At 42.8% G+C, this 22,656-nt stretch overlaps 1 protein-coding gene across 2 annotated transcripts in view; it reads left to right on the plus strand.

Moving 5' to 3' along the window:
* The window catches only part of LOC124014571 (sulfotransferase 4A1-like), a 27,739-nt gene extending 9,917 nt beyond the window's left edge, over positions 1–17,822 (plus strand). Inside the window, exons 2-8 of one of the 2 annotated variants that reach the window (XR_006835040.1) lie at positions 3,065–3,195; positions 4,886–4,966; positions 5,043–5,169; positions 5,395–5,489; positions 11,021–11,159; positions 12,707–12,805; positions 16,423–17,822. Coding sequence is in view for 1 of the 2 variants with exons in the window: in XM_046329729.1 (XP_046185685.1) it covers positions 3,065–3,195; positions 4,886–4,966; positions 5,043–5,169; positions 5,395–5,489; positions 11,021–11,159; positions 16,423–16,535 (686 nt within the window). In the remaining variant the exon portion in view is untranslated. The remainder of the gene's footprint in view (positions 1–3,064; positions 3,196–4,885; positions 4,967–5,042; positions 5,170–5,394; positions 5,490–11,020; positions 11,160–12,706; positions 12,806–16,422) is intronic. The other variant, XM_046329729.1, reaches the window with a different exon arrangement.
* The last annotated feature ends 4,834 nt before the right edge of the window (positions 17,823–22,656 follow it).

Here is a 22,656-nt window from a genome sequence, read left to right on the forward strand (position 1 = left end):
CAGGGTTTGATTTTTGTGAACTCTTTTAGCATGAGCTGAAAACTTCTCAATAGTCTTCTTCCAATTCTAAAGCCTGGTGCTAGCTAAGGTTAGCTAAAATTGCCAAACTAGCACTGCTGCATTCAGTGTAAAACTATACTGCACAAAAATATAAACACATGTTAAGTGTTGGTTTCATGAGGTGAAATAAAATATCCCAGAAAAGTTCCATACACACAAAAAGCATATTTCTATTAAATTTCTTGCTCCAATTTGTTTACATCCCTGTTAGCGAGCATTTCTTCTTTGCCAAGGTAATCCATCCACCTGACATGTGTGGCATATCAAGAATCTGATTAAACAGCATGATCATTACACAGGTGCACCTTGTGCTGGGGACAATAAAAGGCAGGGTCTGAGTTTTTGCCAAAGCATGACCTCTTATTAAAAAAAAAACTTTAAAGAGGCACTGTAATGACAAAACTATGTCAGCTCACGTCTGGATTACAATAAACTTGGGATGTGGTTGGTTTGACTTTGTGCTAGTGCTGATGTTGATAACTTCTATTTGTACGGTGGCTCTGCTCCTGTCATCTGTGCTCAACTGGTCCCTGAATTGTGGCTCAGTCCCCTTCAACAAACATGACAAACAGTGTCTTACTTTCTATTGCCAAAATAGATGGGACTTTCTATTGCCGAAATATGAATAAACTTAAACAATAATACATCTACAAAGCATGTCTTATAGGACTACATTAAAATATTTAATTTGTGTGTTCACCATTGTTTCTTCACCACTACACTCCAAATTCTCACCTGACGACCTATTCGTCCTCTCCCTGCCTCAACATGGGCAATGCTCTCTCTCTCTCGCTCTCTCTCCACTGGCTGTCTTTGTCCCCTGCCATGACAACAATATGAAATCAGAATCTAGGCAACAACTGTTTTGTTTTAGCACTTGGACTTAGACAGAAAAGATGAGGAGTTGAACTGATAGTTCCAATCTGTGTGCAATGTAAATTGCTGGTCAAAGTGCCTTACCAGACTGCCTTATAACACAAATTCCAAGTACTCAGCTGATGACCCGTTCGTCCTCTCCCTGCCACAACATGGGTGGTGCTCTCTCTCTCACTCTCTATTGCCTGTCTTTGAACCGTGCCAATAATTTGACCAAATACCATTATATGACATAAATGGCTGACCTGAACAATGATGGGGATAACCTATTAACATGAATTAGATTCTGATTTATTAGCTAAATAATTAATTTACTGTCTGGCAAAATATGTGTAGCTAGCTAACGGACTACATATTACCAGTCCATTATGAATTGTAGTGTAGTGAGCTAGCTAGATATGTAGCCATTCCTTCTTTTACAATTCTCTGCAAAAAAATGGTATGTCCTTTTCTTGTCTTTGGCATTGGTACTTCCACCAGCTACTTTTTCACAAGGTTTAACACGGACTCACTGAGTGCTACTCACCTGAAACTGCAGTGGAAAAAGAAAAGGGGAAGATCCAGATACTGTGCTAGCTTTGGTGCTAGATTAGCTACCTACCTAGCTAAGGTTAGCTAGCTAAAATAGCCAAACTAGCATTGCAGAATTCGGTATAAAACTATACTGCGCAAAAATATAAACACAACATGTTTAGTGTTGGTCCCATGTTTCATGAGCTGAAATAAAATATCCCCGAAATGTTCCATACACACAAAAAGCACATTTCTCTCAAATTTTGTGGAGCAATTTGTTTACATCCCTATATTGAGCATTTCTCCTTTGCCAAGATAATCCATCCGCCTGACAGGTGTGGCATGTCAATAAGCTGATTAAACAGCATGATCATTATACAGGAGCACCTTGTCCTGGGGACACTAAAGGGCCACTCAAAAATGTGCAGTTTTGTCACACAGCACAATGCAACAGATGTCTCAAGTTTTGAGGGAGCGTGTAATTGGCATGCTGACTGCAGGAATGTCCACCAGAGCTGTTGACACTGAATTTAATGTTAATTTCTCTACAATAAGCTGCCTACAACATAGTTTTAGAGAATTTGGCAGTACGTCAAACCGGCCGCACAACAGCAGACCACGTATAGCATCGTGTGGGCAAGAGGTTTGCTGAGTGCCCCATGGCGTCGGTGGGGTTGTGCCATTCATCCGTCCCCATCACCTCATGTTTCAGCATGATAATGCATGGCCCATGTTGCAAGGATATATACACAATTCCTGGAAGCTGTAAATGTCCCAGTTCGTCAATGGCCTGCCTACTGACGAGACATGTTACCCATTGAGCATGTTTGGGATGCTCTAGATCGACGTGTATGACAGCGTGTTCCAGTTCCCACCAATATCCAGCAACTTCACACAGCCATTGAAGAGGAGTGGGACAACATTCCGCAGACCACAATCCACAGCCTGATCAACTATATGGGATGGAGATGTGTTGCGCTGCATGAGGAAAATGGTGGTCACACCAGATACCGACTGGTTTTCTGATCCACGCCCCTACCTTTTTATAAGGTATCTGTGACCAACAGATGCATATCTGTATTCCCAGTCATGTGAAATAGATAGATGATGGCATTTATTTCAATTAACACATTTCCTTATGAGAACTATAGCTCAGTAAAATCGTTGAAATTGTTGCATGTTGCATTTATATATTTGTCCAGTACATGAGGACCACTTAGGGAAATGTGGCTCTCTTGATGCATCACTAATGGCAATGGTCACATTGCTCCGTGAAGATCCTTTGGGGTGTGAGGTTGGTAACAAGCACTATAATGGTGTATTTTGGGCTGTGAATTTTCCCCTCATTGGTGTAATTTTACGTTTAGACAACTGACTACCCATTTACTTATTCCTCTTGATTCTCTTATTCTCTCCTAACCCCCCCTCCTCTCTCCCTCCCTCTCTCCCTCTCTCTCTCTCTCTCTCTCTCTCTCTCTCTCTCTCTCTCTCTCTCTCTCTCTCTCTCTCTCTCTCTCTCTCTCTCTCTCTCTCTCTCTCTCTCTCTCTCTCTCTCTCTCTCTCTCTCTCTCTCCCCCCCTCTCTCTTTCTCTCTCTCTCTCTCTCACTCTCTCAGGTACCAGTCTCCTTCAGGAAGTTGTGTATCTGGTGAGTCAGGGAGCGGAACCAGATGAGATTGGTCTGATGAACATCGATGAGCAGCTTCCTGTTCTGGAGTACCCTCAGCCTGGCCTAGACATCATACAGGTAGGCCTACATCACTGCATATTACTACTGTTCTGGAGTACCCTCAGCCTAGCCTAGACATTATACAGGTAGGCCTACAGCACTGAGTATTACTACTCTTCTGGAGTACCCTCAGCCTGGCCTAGACATTATACTGGTAGGCCTACAGCACTGAGTATTACTACTGTTCTGGAGTACCCTCAGCCTAGCCTAGACATTATACAGGTAGGCCTACAGCACTGAGTATTACTACTCTTCTGGAGTACCCTCAGCCTGGCCTAGACATTATACTGGTAGGCCTACAGCACTGAGTATTACTACTGTTCTGGAGTACCCTCAGCCTAGCCTAGACATACAGGTAGGCCTACAGCACTGAGTATTACTACTGTTCTGGAGTACCCTCAGCCTAGACATTATACAGGTAGGCCTACAGCACTGAGTATTACTACTGTTCTGGAGTACCCTCAGCCTGGCCTAGACATTATACTGGTAGGCCTACAGCACTGAGTATTACTACTGTTCTGGAGTACCCTCAGCCTGGCCTAGACATTATACAGGTAGGCCTACAGCACTGAGTATTACTACTGTTCTGGAGTACCCTCAGCCTGGCCTAGACATTATACAGGTAGGCCTACAGCACTGAGTATTACTACTGTTCTGGAGTACCCTCAGCCTGGCCTAGACATTATACAGGTAGGCCTACAGCACTGAGTATTACTACTGTTCTGGAGTACCCTCAGCCTGGCCTAGACATTATACAGGTAGACCTACAGCACTGAGTATTACTACTGTTCTGTAGTACCCTCAGCCGGGCCTAGACATTATACAGGTAGACCTACAGCACTGAGTATTACTACTGTTCTGGAGTACCCTCAGCCGAGCCTAGACATTATACAGGTAGACCTACAGCACTGAGTATTACTACTGTTCTGGAGTACCCTCAGCCGAGCCTAGACATTATACAGGTAGGCCTACAGCACTGAGTATTACTACTGTCCCAGAGTACCCTCAGCCTGGCCTAGACATTATACAGGTAGACCTACAGCACTGAGTATTACTACTGTTCTGGAGTACCCTCAGCCTAGACATTATACAGGTAGGCCTACAGCACTGAGTATTACTACTGTCACCAGAGTACCCTCAGCCGAGCCTAGACATTATACAGGTAGACCTACAGTACTGAGTATTACTACTGTTCTGGAGTACCCTCAGCCTGGCCTAGACATCATACAGGTAGGCCTACAGCACTGAGTATTACTACTGTTCTGTAGTACCCTCAGCCTGGCCTAGACATCATACAGGTAGGCCTACAGCACTGAGTATTACTACTGTTCTGTAGTACCCTCAGCCTGGCCTAGACATCATACAGGTAGGCCTACAGCACTGAGTATTACTACTGTTCTGTAGTACCCTCAGCCTAGACATTATACAGGTAGGCCTACAGCACTGAGTATTACTACTGTCCCAGAGTACCCTCAGCCTGGCCTAGACATTATACAGGTAGACCTACAGCACTGAGTATTACTACTTCCTGATCCTGAATCACTTCCTTGTAAAACAGACAGGTACAGTTAACCATACCACTCAGCCCACCACATGTAGCACCATGTGGTGATGCAAAGCAAGAAATGGATTAGGTGTTTTTCTGCTCCTTGTTTTATACCGTCTCTGTTCCCAATGTTATGATGACGTTTCCTCTATGTTTTCCCAGGAGTTGACGTCTCCTCGTCTGATCAAAAGCCACCTGCCCTACCGCTTCCTGCCTACAGCCATGCACAATGGAGAGTCCAAGGTTAGAGTACACTTCAATTGGTTTGTATAATGTTTCCATGTATTCAATCCTAATTGTCTATGTGGTTCTCCTGTAGGTGATCTACATGGCGAGGAACCCTAAAGATCTTGTGGTGTCTTACTACCAGTTCCACCGCTCCCTCAGAACCATGAGCTACCGCGGAACCTTTCAGGAGTTCTGCAGACGCTTCATGAACGACAAGCGTGAGTGTCAGAGTTCAGGGTTCACCCCCCCCCCCCCCCCCCCAGGTGTGCAGGGGGTGTCGACACTGGACTACTTTTCTTAATGATTATTTAGGCAATGAGTAACTGATCAGGCCAGGTTGTGTGACGAGGGAAGAGAAAGCCTAGTCACCTGGGGAAACTCACTAAACTCTCTCCACCTATATATCTCTCTCTCTCCCCTTCTTTTTTCTCTCTGTTTCATAGTGGGATATGGTTCCTGGTTTGAGCACGTGCAGGAGTTCTGGGAGCATCGCATGGACTCAAACGTCCTCTTCCTGAAATATGAAGACATGTACAAGGTAAAAAACAAACGCTTTCCTCCTCGCTCTCTCCCTCCATCACTCATCTATATCTACTGTCTACCATATATCTAACTAACACCACACCTTACCAGAACCCCCAGCCTCTATCCTAGAGGTACAGTGAATAGTCAGCCGCTAAAACCCACCACAAGATCATTCTGTAAGCATCTAACAAGCCAAGTTTGGCCCTGCTTTGGGTGATCCTGCTCTATCCTATCCCAAACCAATGTCACTGTCACTTTACCCATACCACCTAACCCCTATGATAATCGTACCACCCTCAGAGCTACGTGGTAACCAGAGTTCCGGTCTGTGGAACATAACTGTAACTGTACCCTCACTGGGGCAGAAGGGGGCCAAATCAATAGTGTTTGCTGTTCCAAAGGTCCCTGTGGGGCTGCATTGCACAGACACACACACACGCGCACGCACGCACGCACGCACACACACACACACACACACACACACACACACACACAACACCTGCCCAGAAACACAGCATGTTCTTATTAGGAATCATTTGCAAACACAAACATTTATACAGTATTTACACTAGTAAGCCTTCCAAGACGTGATCTTATTCACTATCACTCAACGTGACTATCAGTGTTACAACATAGTTACGGCATTGACACTGTTGGGGGAACGTAGCTCATGTAGCCTACCTTTCTTAGAAAGCAAACAGGTTACAGTTTCTCTCAATCGCATACAAGCATTTTATTTTTAACATTGTTGTCTACTTCCCAAATAGAGTTCAAAAGAGAGAGAACTCTGTGGCCTTTTGCAAAAGAGTGAATGCGCTTTAGCAAATGTAGTTGCTTCCTCAAAACATAAATATACCCATCAAAATGACCATATTACCGTCAACATTCCAGATTGATTGAAAAAGAACACGACTGCCTGCAAAAAGATAAACGCTACCATACTTATCTATTGAGTCCCAGCAGACAAAACAGAAAGTTAGTCTGTCTAATAAAAATCCAAGTAGAGCAATACATTTTCTTTGCAGTCACTAAAAAGGAAGTACAACTATCCAAAGTTGCAGAATTATGGGCTATTACTCTCCTTTTATGCATATTACACCAAACTATTTCATACACAAATATTATTCCTGATTAAAAAAAATAGAAGAAATAAGCACATTCATTGGTATCATCACAATGCAGTTCCATGTATTCAATACAAAGGCTAGTTTGCTCGTTGCTATATTGACTTTCCATTGGTGCGCAGAAACACTATCCGCAAGTTTCCTCCGACACATTGGTGCGGCTGGCTTCCGGGTTAAGCGAGTAGTGCAGCTTGGCAGGGTCGTGTTTCGGAGGACGCGCGGCTCTCGACCTTCGCCTCGCCCGAGTCCGTAGGAGAGTTGCAGAGATGAGACAAGACTGTAACTACCAATTGGATATCACAAAATTGGGTAAAAAAAATAGATGAATAAATGCAAGTAAAAAAGGTGAATACAATGGAGGAACACAACTATGTACAGGCCTCAATCATCACCAGAGAAAAGCTCTTTCAAAGTTCACAATGTGGAAGATGATGACTTATGGTTAACCCAACTTCATGCTCTGCATCCCTGCATGTCAACAATATTGTAACAATTAGACAGTCCCCATTTCCTCGATCTTTCCATACACTGTTATTATATTGTACATGGTATGACACTGATGGGCTGATTTTGTCACGGGGTGGGTGCAGCCGGTGCATGGAAGTCAGGCGCAGGAGAGCAGAGATGACTTTACTCAGGCAATTATTAAAACAGGATGTAACCGCGTCACAAAAACAAATGCCCAAAGAACAAGTGAGGGCAGCACAAAGTACACACAACCAAGTACAAAGTACCGGCTGCCACAAAGCACAGGTACACAACAAAACCCGGGGTACACCGGCCGGAAGTGTTTTGTGCAGTAGTATTTACTGATGGCCAGAAACAGTGAAAAACAATTGCACACGTTTCTCTTCTGACGAAAACAATGCGTTATATTCCAGGAACGAAACTTAACAGTGGCTTTTGTGTTCACTGATGGCAAAAGTTGGTCTCAGAAATGCAAGTCAGTAACTAAGGCAAGAACATGATCAGACGTTCTGTAAAGGTATTTGAGCGTTTGACCATTGCTGTTCTGCTGTAGGCACGTTTCAACACAGATCCAAACATGGCTCGTGCGCAACTGCGATGAACAGTAACATGTGTATCAAGGGTATTTGCTGAGCAAGTTATATAAGGATAAGAAAACTTCTGTTTCTATAGAAAGAAAAAAGGGAACTGCGGTCAAAGTTTATAACCGTCCACATAGGCAGACAGAAATTCAGCCTCCTTATAGCAAGGCAATGAAACTCCAATGTACAACCGCTTGATAACGCATAGAAGGATCTGTACACGGTGTCTAGATGACATAATCAGATGTTCGGAGTCAGAGTTCAACCCCCGCTCTGTCTGAGATGTAGGGGAGAGTGGAGTGAGTTGAGACGCTTTTTACATTCAGCATCACTCCGTCAAGGGAGAAATATAGTATTCTTTCTAACAAAGATTTTTTACATAGATTTCAGGATGTTGTGTATCCCTGGAAATAATCAGAATACTTGTAAAAAACATAGCTTGTCCAAAAAAAGGGGTCTCTTGGCTCAATTGACCTCATACCCCCGGGTAAGTTGTGCCAACAGAGACCTCTTATTTTGGACAAGCGGAACAGGGTATGTTAAGACGCCTACAAATGTCTGTACTGAATTAAGTATTACCACTACTGTTTTATAACCATGTCTATATTTATTTTCCAAACAAAATTCAACATAATCACTTTTTGTCTTTTAATAATTTGAAGCATATTTTAACACAGACTTAACACCTAACAAACATGTTGTACTTCTTACCACTGTTAACTCATATCCCAGCGATAATGCCTTGTATTTTTGTTCAGTATATTTTGTCAAATGACACATTTTGCGTATGGTTTCCTAGAAACAAGAAAACCATACCCCTTTGGCTCAACTTACCCCACTCCCCCTATAAATACAGCCCTTGTCACAGTGGTGTGACAGTGGTGTGACTGTGTTGTGTGTGGAATAGAATGCACTGCAACCCGCCTATTAAGAAGACATAGCTCATAGGTCATTTCGGAGTGATAAGAAGAGATCATTTGGTACAGTCACCTCATAAATGATTGGCACTCTTGATAAAGATGAGCAAAAAATACTGTATAAAATAAATAATACAAATACTGAGCTATATGGTGTACTCAAAAAAATGTATTTTATATTGCTCAGAGAAATAGATTTTGTTTAACAAGTCATTTCTCAAATAAATACGTAATTGTCAAAATTTTTGGCACCCCTAAATATATATATATTTTTTATTAATCTGCATTAACATTCAACTTTTAAAATTTAGTCTCAGCTGGAAGCGCAATCAGCAGTAGCAACGATAACAAAGCCGTCTCCCCACCCCTGGTTTGGGTAAAAAGCTGAGGGATGGGGCTGGAGAAATGTCACCGCTCTCAAATTCATAGACAAAGCTATGGATGCAAGGACTGACAGTTTCATGCTATCAAAATTATATTTTTAATCGTGTTTTGGAGCAATATAGTGTTTGTTAAAGATGTATTTGTTTACAAAAAAAGTAAAACAAGTTTATATATTGGTTTCTGATGGAATATGGCAGTTGAACTAAGCCCATGAGGCATTTCTAAGTTATATTCTTCAATAATCAATGGGTACATACAGTGGGGCAAAAAAAGTATTTAGTCAGCCACCAATTGTGCAAGTTCTCCCACTTAAAAAAAATAGGGGCCTGTAATTGTCATCATAGTTACACTTCATCTATGACAAACAAAATGAGAAAAGAAATCCAGAAAATCACATTGTAGGATTTTTTATGAATTTATCTGCAAATTATGGTGGAAAATAAGTATTTGGTCACCTACAAACAAGCAAGATTTCTGGCTCTCACAGACCTGTAACTTCTTCTTTAAGAGGCTCCTCTGTCCTCCACTCGTTACCTGTATTAATGGCACCTGTTGGAACTTGTTATCAGTATAAAAGACACCTGTCCACAACCTCAAACAGTCACACTCCAAACTCCACTATGGCCAAGAACAAAGAGCTGTCAAAGGACACCAGAAACAAAATTGGAGACCTGCACCAGGCTGGGAAGATTGAATATACAATAGGTAAGCAGCTTGGTTTGAAGAAATCAACTGTGGGAGCAATTATTAGGAGATAGAAGACATACAAGACCACTGATAATCTCCCTCGATCTGGGGCTCCACGCAAGATCTCACCCCGTGAGGTCAAAATGATCACAAGAACGGTGAGCAAAAATCCCAGAACCACACGGGGGGACCTAGTGAATGACCTGCAGAGAGCTGGGACCAAAGTAACAAAGCCTACCATCAGTAACACACTACGCCGCCAGGGACTCAAATCCTGCAGTGCCAGACGTGTCTCCCTGCTTAAGCCAGTACATGTCCAGGCCCGTCTGAAGTTTGCCAGAGAGCATTTGGATGATCCAGAAGAAGATTGGGAGAATGTCATATGGTCAGATGAAACCAAAATATAACTTTTTGGTAAAAACTAAACTTGCCGTGTTTGGAGGACAAAGAATGCTGAGTTGCATCCAAAGAACACCATACCTACTGTGAAGCATGGGGGTGGAAACATCATGCTTTGGGGCTGTTTTTCTGCAAAGGGACCAGAACGACTGATCCGTGTAAAGGAAAGAATGAATGGGGCCATGTATCGTGAGATTTTGAGTGAAAACATCCTTCTATCAGCAAGGGCATTGAAGATGAAACATGGCTGGGTCTTTCAGCATGACAATGATCCCGAACACACCGCCCGGGCAATGAAGGAGTGGCTTCGTAAGAAGCATTTCAAGGTCCTGGAGTGGCCTAGCCAGTCTCCAGAGCTCAACCCCATAGAAAATCTTTGGAGGGAGTTGAAAGTCCGTGTTGGCCAGCAACAGCCCCAAAACATCACTGATCTAGAGGAGATCTGCATGGAGGAATGGGCCAAAATACCAGCAACAGACTTTCAGAAAACGTTTGACCTCTGTCATTTCCAACAAAGGGTATATAACAAAGTATTGAGATAAACTTTTGTTATTGACCAAATACTTATTTTCCACCATAATTGCAAATAAATTCATAAAAAATCCTACAATGTGATTTTCTGGATTTTCTTTAATTTTGTCTGTCATAGTTGAAGGGTACCTATGATGAAAATTACAGGCCTCTCTTATCTTTTTAAGTGGGAGAACTTGCACAATTGGTGGCTGACTAAATACTTTTTTGCCCCACTGTATAATGAATTCAGAAGTCCAAGAATGGATGTAGCAACTGCTGATTACCCCTTTAAGGAACTGTATTGTGGCCTTCCTGTTTCACTGGGGTGTAAAAATTAGGTAACATGCATGTAAAATGCCAATAATTTTGGAGGAGACTAAATATAGTTACTGTTTTATTTGAATTTCTCTCTCTCGCTCTCTCTATCTCTCTCTCGTCTCCTCTTCTGCTCTCTCCCCTCTCTCTCTCCAGGACCTGGGGACATTGGTGGGGAAGCTGGCGAGGTTCCTGGGTGTCTCGTGTGACAAGGCCCAGCTGGAGACAATGGTAGAGAGCTGCAACCAGCTCATAGAGCAGTGCTGCAACTCAGAGGCCCTCTCCATCTGCAGGGGTGAGACCCTCTCCATCTGCAGGAGGGAGCGAGGGGGGAGGGATGGGGGAGAGAGGGAGGTAGAGAAATAGAGGGGGTAGGGAGAGAAGGAAGGGAGAGAGGGAGAAAGAGGGAGCAAGAGATATGGGGGAGTGGGAGAGAGATAGGGAAGGACAGAGGTAGAGAGCGAGGAAGAGAAAGAGAGGGATAGAGGGAAGGAAGATAAGGAGGAAAGAAAACGGAAGCGAGGGGTAGTCAGTCACTAAAGAAGAGATTTCCGATTATCTCCCGACAACAGAGTTGAATAAGTAAAGAGATCTGTAAGGTTACTGAAGCATTGCGTGCTTTGTGCCGTAAAGTGAATGGAAGGGGTGAAGGCTGTGTGCCAAGAGGGACAGTAACCTAACATGTGTACTGTATGTCAACTCCAACCTTTACACACACACACACACACACACACACACACACACACACACACACACACACACACACACACACACACACACACACACACACACACACACACACACACACACACACACACACACACACACACACACACACACACACACACACACACACACACACACACACACTGTACTTTGTGTACTGTATTTGCTAAACTGATGTGACCAGACTCCCTCTAGCCCCGTTCATGGCTTTGCTGCTCGTATCATATACATTGTTTAGGCTACTATTAGACACTCACAAGCCTAGACACAAGCATGCTTGAAGTGCATGACATGGTGTACTCAGATAGAAGAGGGGGAACAGAGAGGGAGAGAGGGAATGACAGAGAGAGAGAGACAAAGAAAGAGGATATCAGAACGGAGTGTGTGAGCCTCAGCCGTACATCAAAATACAGAAACCTGCTATGTGTCCACTGCTGTATGCATACGGATGCACACTCTTCAAAGCATATCGAATTTGTTCATATGGCTTTATAGCTGTGCTAACCCTGGGGGAGTGTATGTCTCGGCTGGCTGAGGATGAGTCAACCTATACCAGATTTGTATGTAGGCTATGAAGAACAGTTACATAATATGCGTTTGTGTGTAGTCTATATCTTTAAGCAATGATCCAGGGCTAGTTTAGTTGTTTGGCTCATAATGGTGAAGGTTAGCACTGGTTTGCGGAAGGCTGATCCCGGGTCTGTTAGGGGCAGAGAGTAACTAGAGCTTTATTTTAGCAAACCACAGATCATGAATCAGATGTACATACCCCAGCAGTAACATACACTTTCAAAGGAATAGGGAATATCGTACGCTGGACCATTCATTAAGGGCATTTCCATTCACTCCTATTTTTGCTCTGCAACGCCACCCTGTGGTTAAACATAGTAATTACAGCTCAGTGATTTCTGGTACAAGGAGTTGAACCTTACTGATCAGTTTGGAAATCCATTCACATTTGTTGTACTTTTTCTTGCATTATGATTTGTGAATGTCATTTTAATATAATTATGATTCCATTTTTCATGTTGATTATTGTAGATTTTTGTTATGTTGTTTTTTCTTATGATTTGTTGTCAGATTTGTCTTGTTTTCTCCATATTCTGTTTCTTGTAGTGCATGGACCCTAGCCTCTGACCTGGTGCTGGTCTAACACACAGCTCTGAGCTAATAGGGCCATAAACACACATTCCTATACACACTACTGGAGGACAGGTGAGTCCATGTCTGTAGACATAAGCATACGTACATAGGCCCAAAATGATTGGCACTCTTGACAGATGAGCAAAAAAGACTGTATCAAATAAATAATACAAATACTTACATGGTGTACTCCAAAAATTGGGGAAATTATTTTATCGTAATAACATTTTTCATAGAAAGATATTTTGTTTTACAAGTAATATTTTTTTCTCTCAAAACGATAGGGGTCAAAATGATAGGGGTCAAAACAATAGGGGTCAAAATGATAGGGGTCAAAACAATAGGGGTCAAAATGATAGGGGTCAAAACAATAGGGGTCAAAATGATTGGCCCCTGATTTCAACACCTTTCAATACCTCACCTTGTGCGGTTATCGGCCCTGAGCCTTTTTCTCAAATGTTTTATGAGATTGGAGGACACATTTGGAGTGATCTTAGACCATTCCTCCATACAGAATCTTTCCAGATCCTTGATATCCTTCATCTGTGCTTATGGACGGCCCTCTTCAATTCAAACCACAGGTTTTCAAGTCCAGAGACTGAGATGGCCATTGAAAAATGTTGATTTTGCTGTCAATGAACCATTTCTTTTTGGATTTTGATGTGTCGTTGGTGTTATTGTTTTGCTAGAAGATCCACTCGCGTCCAAGTTTCAGCCTCCTGGCAGAGGCAGCCAGGTTTTGGGCTAAAATGTCCTGGTACTTGGCAATGTTCATGATGCCGTTGATCTTAACAAAGGACCTCGGAGCAGTGAAAGCAAAATATCCCCATAACGTCGAAGATCCACCACCATATTTTACAGTAGGGATGGGGTTCTTTTCTGCTTATACACCCTTATTTCGACCCCAAACTGGTATGCGTGGCCAAAGAGCTCTATTTTCATGTAATCTGACCATAGCACCGGCTCCAATCCAACTACCAATGCCATTTTAGCTAACTCCCGGAATTGACATTCGTTGGATAACTTGAAAATAGAGCTCTTTGACTACTACGCACACCAGTGGTGGGTTTGGCGCCTAAATAAGGATCCAAAGCAGAAAAGAACCCCATACTTGGATGTACGAGATGACGCCGCGTTAGATAGCGCCCGCTCTACGTGCTGACAAATTCTGCTATTTTTGTGTTTTCTTATGCTGATCGTAACTTTTATTGTGCATAATGTCTCCGCCATCATTTCCTATGGCCGAAAACGTGTTCAGAACAGCGATCACTGACCTCGATTTGGATGAAGGTTTCTACTTCAGCGAGTTGGCAGCTCTAGATATTCTGCACCCTAGGTTAAGAGTAGGGGGGAAGGGGGTGTGTCTCTTAGTTAAACAGCTGCTGGTGCGCGCTCTCTAATGTTAGTCTCGAGTTTTCGCTCGCCTGAGTTGGAAGACCTCATAAGCCGCAGACTGTGCTATTTACCAAGAGAGTTTTCATCTATATTTTTCCGACGCTGTCTGTATACCACCACAAACCGATGCTCTATGACAACTTCCAGAGGGACGCACTTCTCTTGGCCTGTGAGTTGAATGCAGGGAAACTGAAATCCGTTTTACCTCATTATTACCAGCATGTCACCTGTGCAACTAGAGGCGACAAAACCCATGATCACCTTTACTCCGCACGCAGAAATAGATACAAGGCCCTCCCTTTGGCAAATCTGACCAAATCTCTTGTCTTCCTGATTCCTGCTTACAAACAGAAACTCCCAACAGGAAGTACCAGTGACATGCTCAATACGGAAGTGGTCTGGTGCTAAGTTACAGGACTGTTTCGCTAGCACAGACTGGAATATGTTTCAGGACTCATCCGATAACATTGAGGAGTTTATCACATCAGTGGCTTCATTAATAAGTACATTGATGACGTCGCCCCCCCTTCAGTGACCCTTACGTACAGAGCATTCAGAAAGTATTCAGACCCCTTGACTTTTCTCACATTTCCCAAAATGTTGTACGTTCTTACGTTACAGCCTTATTCTAAAATGTATTTACTGTATTAAATGGTTTTTTCCCCCTCATCAGTCTACACACAATACCCCATAATGACAAAGCAAAAACTGAAATATCACAATTACATACGTATTCAGACCCTTTGCTCAGTACTATGTTGAAGCTCCTTTGGCAGCGATTACAGCCTCTAGTCTTCTTGGGGTTTGATGTTACAAGCCTGGCACACCTGTATTTGGGGAGTTTCTCCCATTCTCCTCTGCAGATCATCTCAAGCTCTGTCAGGTTGGATGGGGAGCGTCGCCGCACAGCTATTTTCAGGTCTCTCCAGAGATGGTCAATCGGGTTCAAGTCCGGGCTCTGGCTGGGCCACTCGAGGACATTCAGAGACTTGTCCCGAAGCCACTCCTGTGTTGTCTTGTGCCTTTTACTGAGGAGTGGCTTCCGTCTGGCCACTCTACCATAAAGGCCTGATTGGTGGAGGGCTGCAGAGAAGGTTGAAGGATCTCCCATCTCTACAGAGGAACTCTAGAGCTCTGTCAGAGTGACCATCGGGTTCTTGTTTCACCTCCCTGACCAAGGCCCGTCTCCCCTGATTGCTCAGTTTGGCTGGACGGCCTGCTCTAGATAGAGTTGGTGGTTTCAAACTTCTTCCATTTAAGAATGATGAAGGCCAATGTGTTCTTGGGGACCTTCAATGCCCCAGATCTGTGCCTCGACACAATCCTGTCTCTGAGCTCTGCGGACATCATGGCTTGGTTTCTGCTCTGACATCTACTGTCAACTGTGGGACCTTATATAGACGGGTGTGTGCCTTTACAAATCATGTGCAATCAATTGAATTTACCACAGGCGGACACCAATCAAGTTGTAGAAACATCTCAAGGATGATCAATGGAAACAGGATGCAGCTGAGCTCAATTTCTAAAAACATGTTTTTGTTTTGTCATTATGGGGTATTGTGTGAGGATTGATGAGGACAATTTATTTTTTAGAATAAGGCTGTAACGTAACAAAATGTGGTAAAAGTGAAGGGGTCTGAATACTTCCTGAATACACTGTATGTACATATCTACCTCCATTACCTCGAACCCCTGCACAACGACCCGGTACTGGTACCCTGTGTATATAGCAAAGTTATTGTGACTCATTGTCTATCTATTCCATGTGTTATTATCTTCTACTATTGTTTCTATTTTCACTCTGCATTGTTGAGAAGGGCCGCAAGCATTTCACTTCAATTCTACACCTGTTGTTCATGAAAGCGTGTGACAAATGACATTTTATTTTTTTGATTTGATTGCAGTAAAATATGCTGTTGTATCTTTGACGTTATGGGGCTATTTTGCTCAATATAACTTGTTGAACAAAATCTCTTTCTCTGAGCAATTGTATTAGTGTAAAATAATATCATTTCCCACACAAAAATATGCGTACAATATAGTTCCGTATCTGCATGATTTATTTCATACGGCCTTTTTTGCTCATCTCTATTGAGGGTGATTTATGGACCTCACTGTACACGGTTGGGAGTCATAAGGAAGCATAGATGGCCTACGAGCTGATCAATACGCAATAAAGAAGGTTTCAAAATGACAACATTCATATCGACTACTGACCACTCCTCTTGGTCATTCATCTCATTCATAGCTCAAACCGAAGTGATGTATGATCATGTGACTCTTTCTTCTGTCAGGTCGCGTGGGACTGTGGCAGGACATCTTCACCGTGTCTATGAACGACAAGTTTGACGCGGTGTATAGACAGAAGATGGGCAAGTCTGACCTGACCTTTGACTTTGGCCTGTGAGGACCGGACCGACTGACCACAACGACACGAACACGGACTTACACTCCTCCTCCTGCTGCCTAAACACCATACACTCCTCTGCCTCTCTTCATCACTCAATAAATCAATCAATCAATGAATCAATCAAACAATCACGTTTTAGATATACTGTATAACGCTGTATGAATGCTATGGTGGGGAATCATAAGTCCAGCCCAGAGTCAAGTATAGAGACCCCCGAGACTGCCCTTTGATACAGAGCAAGTGTTCCGTTTTAGCTGTATCCAGGTCAGTTCCTATTTGACCTTGTCCTTCATTTTAGCACACGTTTTTCACTTTCAGTACATTACATTACATAGCTTGTTTGTTACAAAAAGGCTTTCAATGGGCATTAGCTTAATCAGCACTAGACTTTTTGTATCAACCTTTCTTGCCGAGATGAATGGGGAATGTGTGTGTGTGTGTGTGTGTGTGTGTGTGTGTGTGTTGTGTGTGTGTGTGTGTGTGTGTGTGTGTGTGTGTGTGTGTAAGCAAAATCACAAAAATGACACATCACAACTGCCTTTTATATCAGTTCTGTTTGTTTATGCTGCTAAAGTGATGCCTTTCTCTGTCCTCAGACCCATAGCCACCTATAGAGTTACTGTACCACACTGAAACAACAGAGTATCCCTCCATGTTACCAGCATTCTCTGTATGCTCTCCCCCATGTACATGTAGCCCCTCTGCTGGACACTTGTGAATGTCTTCATTGATGTGGATGTAACAACCTCAACCCCTCCCACAGGCTCAGTTCTGTGCTTAGGACATCCCTCTTTTATTCTCTCTCTCTCTCTCTGTTTCTCTCACTCTGTATCTCTCTCTCTCTCTCTGTTTCTCTCACTCTGTATCTCTCTCTCTCTCTCTGTTTCTCTCACTCTGTATCTCTCTTTCTCTTTCTGTTTCTCTCACTCTGTATCTCTCTCTCTCTCTGTTTCTCTCACTCTGTATCTCTCTCTCTCTCTGTTTCTCTCACTCTGTCTGTATCTCTCTATCGATTCAATTGGCTTTAGATACATGTGTTTACATTGCCAAAGCAAGTGGAATATACAATAAACCAAAAGGGAAATAAACTCTCGTCAGCTTTTTCTCTCATTCTCTCTGTTTACGACCGTTGGCAATCCTGCTGCAGCCCATCTCTACAAGGGTAATGTGGTGTACTGTTTGTTTTGTTTTTATATGCCTGTAGGGTTGTCCTAACCTGGGCATAATGCATCGTACTTTACATGCTTGCTTGCTGGTTTATGAATAAAGTTGTCTTCAGGACAATTGTGTTGTGTGTGATGTCTTCAATGCACTTGCATTACTAGCTAGCAATTTTGAGTCAAGGTATAAATGTTGGTACTTCCGTTGACAACCTCTCTCTGCTCAAGCCACGTGGTTCCCTCTCAACTGTTGCACACTCAAAACGCTCACCTCTGGTTGAAGCTCGTAGTCCACACCTACTATTATCATATGCCGTAGCTGTTATATTTGATTATTTGAGATTATTTTTTGAATGAAAAGCGCTATAGAAGTGGAATATATTATTATTATTTGTGTTATTACTTCAGTAAGCTATAAGTTAACACTAGGTCTAACAACCCTAGACATCGACAGTATCACCATAGTCCTTATCACTAACCACTCGATGGGGGGTGTTTACTGTTGAGTGAGGGTCTACTAATCTGGATGAAGAATATTTAGCTTGAAGTAGAGGCAAAGGCATGATGTGAATTCCTGACATAATTCTATCCAATCATAAACAATAGCGGGAGGAGTCTGGAACTATAGAACGTTGCCGATATATCTCTATGACAACCACAACGCGTTCTCTGCGCTTCTACGAAGCTCTCCAAAGAAACCGAGGGAAATCTCAGGTCAGACTCAGAGAGCAACAATTTCAATCGATCCAGAGCTATATTACATAAAGAAAGAGGGTAACTATAACATTCAATCAGCAACCACATTAGTTGTCCTAATGCTACATGATAGAATGAAAAGGACAAATAATATTGCAACAATTCAGAATAATCTAGCTTCAGAGGAATAGTTTTAATTTAATTGTAGCAGGCTACATTTCTTCCTGCCTCTTTTCATCTGTGCTTTTTTAATTGCAGCTTTAAATGAATCAAGCAAAGTCAAATAAAACATTTAGAAGAAACAACCATTTCAATTGGAGAGATCACAGAAACTAATTTAGATATTTCTAAATTACAAACGGTACTTTCCATTCAAGTGAAAATTCATAAATTCATTTGTGACATAATTTGCATAAAACAACACAAACATTTGAGTAAACATTTACCCTTTTAATAATCTAAGCAGGAGGCAAATATGTAAATGTTGTGATTAACCTTGGGGCGTCTTCAAAGTTTATGCTAATTATGAAAAGGTTAATTTGAAGTAAAATAATAATAGCCTTTTATGTTTAAATTCTGCTCTCATCCCAACGAAAAATGTTTCCGATTGCTGTTGCTTTGATTGACTGAGACAAGTTGCCAACCATCTCCTCTACATGGTGCGTGTCTGATATCTAAACACACAATTCAAATAGAATAGTAGCCTAGAGTTGATTTATGATGTGTTTGCTTTGGGAAGAGCAAGACACTGTAAACAATCCTCATGTGATGCAGGAACAGAACACCCTGCTCTCATGAATGATTTGATTTACCACCCTTCTCTCTCCCCCATGTCCCCACAGCTCCACCCGAGGCAGAAGGTATGAGACAGACAGCCCCTGTGGTGCCCCTCGACCTCAGTCTGGGGGACCTGACCCTCATGCCCCGAGGACTGGTCATCGCCCCGCACCAATGACAATAGGATTTGGCAAGACAGCACAAACAGATCTGTGACCTGTGGGGTATACTACAAAGCAGGTTCAATGAGTTAGCCAGCTAACTTACCTAAATATTCTGGGAAAAGGTAGATTAGTAGACTATAGAGTCAGGACCCTGGATAAAGGTAGAATAGACACTTGTAATTAAAAAATATAAATATGCTTGAAATTGGCATGGTCTAATTGACTCAACAACCTAAAAAACATATCTAAGTTTAGCTTTTTTAAAGAACCAGAAAATCCATAATGATTTCTGGTTGTTTATCAAAGTTAGCAGTCTAACTCATTGAACCTGCTTTGTAGTACACCCAACAGGTGTCCTATGTTCTGCTCTTGCATAGTCTGCCAAAGTAATGCTGATTGTCTAGCTCCGGGCTCCACACCGCCACCGCTGCCTTGTCATTGACTATATTGGCCACTAGATAGCAGTATAAGACATGAGGTTACTCTTGATAAAGACAGGTGATGTGCTCCCTTATCATGTACTGTTAAAAAAGGGGTTTTATGGCTCATGGAGAGGGGACACGTTCCCATATCTGTACGGGAACCTTGTGCTGGGGACAATAAAAGGCTACTCTAAAATGTGCAGTTTTGTCACACAACACAATGCAGGAATGTCCACCAGAGCTGTTTCCAGAGAATGTAAAGTATATTTCTCTACCATAAGCCGCCTTCAACGTAATTTTAGAGAATTTGGCAGTACGTCCAACCGGCCTCAGAACCGCAGACATGTATGAGATTGTGTGGGCGAGCAGTTTGATAATGTCAACGTTGTGAACAGATCGCCCCATGGTGACGGTGGGGTTATGGTATGGACACAACTGCATTTTATTGTGAGGCCCATTTTTTAAAGGTATCTGTGACCAGCAGATGCATATCTGTATTCCCAGTCATGTGAAATCCATAATGAATTCATTTGAATTGACTGATTTCCTCATATAAACTGTAACTCAGTAAAATCAATGAAATTGTTGCATGTTGCGTTTATATTTTTGTCCAGTACATGAGGACCACTTAGGAAAATGTGACTCTCTTGATGCATCACTGATAGTAGTAATGGCAATGGTCACATTACTCATTGATCTAATTGATCATTCCCTTGCATTGTTTATGAAAGCAGTGGGGACATTGATCAATATTTAGTGACGTAGTGTAGCTGTTCGCGCGTTTACCTTTTGTGTTCATATACCTCCCACTGTTTGTTCTTCATTCACACCTGTTTATCATTGATCAGTACCAGGGTGGTGTTATGGGAAGTGATATACACCTACAGCAGAGTTGTTTATCATGTATACGGTGTATCCCTTCTCCCTCCATCCGTGGTGTGTTGCTGTGCGATGCCTCTCGTCACTCCACAGTGCCAATGTAATTGTCTCCACTGTTCCGTCTCAGCGCTCACGCCTGACAGTTTGACTGCCTGTCTTTCCCACACAGATTTCCACCCATAATATCAGCACTTTGTGTCCCCCCCCCCTTCTCTCAGTCTTTCCGTTCCTTATTCATTAAAAAGATGTTGTTTTTCGAGGGGAGTTGTTGAAAGTTTACTTTAAAGGACTATATTGCAGCAGCAGCAGCTGTTGTGCTGGTGACATTTTGATGTGGAAGTCGCTTTGTGCTTGAGGGAGGGAGATGCCACAAGCGGCCTTTTTTTCTCCCTCCTCTTTCCCTTTCCTTTCCTTTTTGTCTCATTCATCTGTTTCCCAAACACTTTCAGAGAAGAGATTGAGAGCTTGGTGCGTTTTCCTTCTCTCTTTTTTTTATATTTTTTTTTTATCATGATCAATTATTTAGGAGGCGGTGGTTGCCTCACATGTTAGAGAACACTTACTCCAATAACTACAGGGAAGTCCTAGAGAGAATTTAGAGAGGGAGAGAAAGAGAAATAAGACAGACTGGCAGAAAGACAAACAAGAGATTGACAGAGGGGGAGTGGAGGGGAAGATAAGAGGCGGATGGTGGACAGAGAGAGAAAAGAAAGAAACAGAGTGAGTCTGTCATGTCTGAAAGGTGAAAGTGCCACCCAGTACTCTATACGCCCGATCTCTACTCCTCCGCACATTCACTACCACGTAACGACCTGGGTCTGACCTTCACACTGGAACACTTTACCCACACAGCAGTCTTTCCAGCCCCATTCCCAGGTATATAGAGCATGCAGAGCGGTACTCCTGTGGTTCTAGCTAGGCGTTCCGCTCGGTGCCTGCTGATAGCAGTGATAATTAGACAGTGTGGCATCTATAATAAGACTCAATGCCATAGAGCTCTGTAGGGAGTAGAAGCACTGGATTACACTGTGGTAGGATGTAGGGCAGGGCGTCAGAGACTAGACTTTGATTATGAGCCACCAAAATAGGTGTGTGTGTGTGTGTGTGTGTGTATCTCTACCTATCCATGTGTGTGTGAGTGTGTGTGCTTGCGTGCGTATCTCCCTTTCTATCTATGTGTATGTGTGTGTGTGTGTGGGTGTGTATGTGTGTGTGTGTGTGCTGCTTTATGGCTTACTTAAGAGAGATACTGTTCCACTGTTGGGGTCAGGAGAAACGCAGTGTGCTGATTCCCCAGGTGTGACCCGTTCTGAACACCACCTATTCCCCGACCACCCAGCCCCAGAATTACAGCTCAACCCACCTGACGCTACACAGGCAGAACCCTGCTCTTACCGTCTGATGCCATGGAGACTTGATTACTCTTCACTTGGGTTGTTGTGGGCTAAAGTCTGGAATTGCTCCGAAGTTTTAGAGAAAAATATATACTTTTTTCTTTCTGTTTGTATTTAAAATGTCAGCATTATTATCATGATTATGATGAATGTGATGAATGTGATCACTGTCTGTCTGTCTGTCTGTCTGTCTGTCTGTCTGTCTGTCTGTCTGTCTGTCTGTCTGTCTGTCTGTCTGTCTGTCTGTCTGTCTGTCTGTCTGTCTGTCTGTCTGTCTGTCTGTCTGTCTGTCTGTCTGTCTGTCTGTCTGTCTGTCTGTCTGTCTGTCTGTCTGTCTGTCTGTCTGTCTGTCTGTCTGTCTGTCTGTCTGTCTGTCTGTCTGTCTGTCTGTCTGTCTGTCTGTCTGTCTGTCTGTCTGTCTGTCTGTCTGTCTGTCTGTTCCATATAAAAGGGAGGTGACCAAATTTACATTTAAGTCATTTAGCAGACGCTCTTATCCAGAGCGACTTACAAATTGGTGCATTCACCTTATGACATCCAGTGGAACAGTCACTTTACAATAGTGCATCTAAATCTTAAAGGGGGGTGAGAAGGATTACTTTATCCTATCCTAGGTATTCCTTAAA

The sequence above is a fragment of the Oncorhynchus gorbuscha genome, linkage group LG25 (genome assembly GCF_021184085.1).
Source record: "Oncorhynchus gorbuscha isolate QuinsamMale2020 ecotype Even-year linkage group LG25, OgorEven_v1.0, whole genome shotgun sequence".
In the NCBI taxonomy this organism is placed as follows: Eukaryota; Metazoa; Chordata; class Actinopteri; order Salmoniformes; family Salmonidae; genus Oncorhynchus; species Oncorhynchus gorbuscha.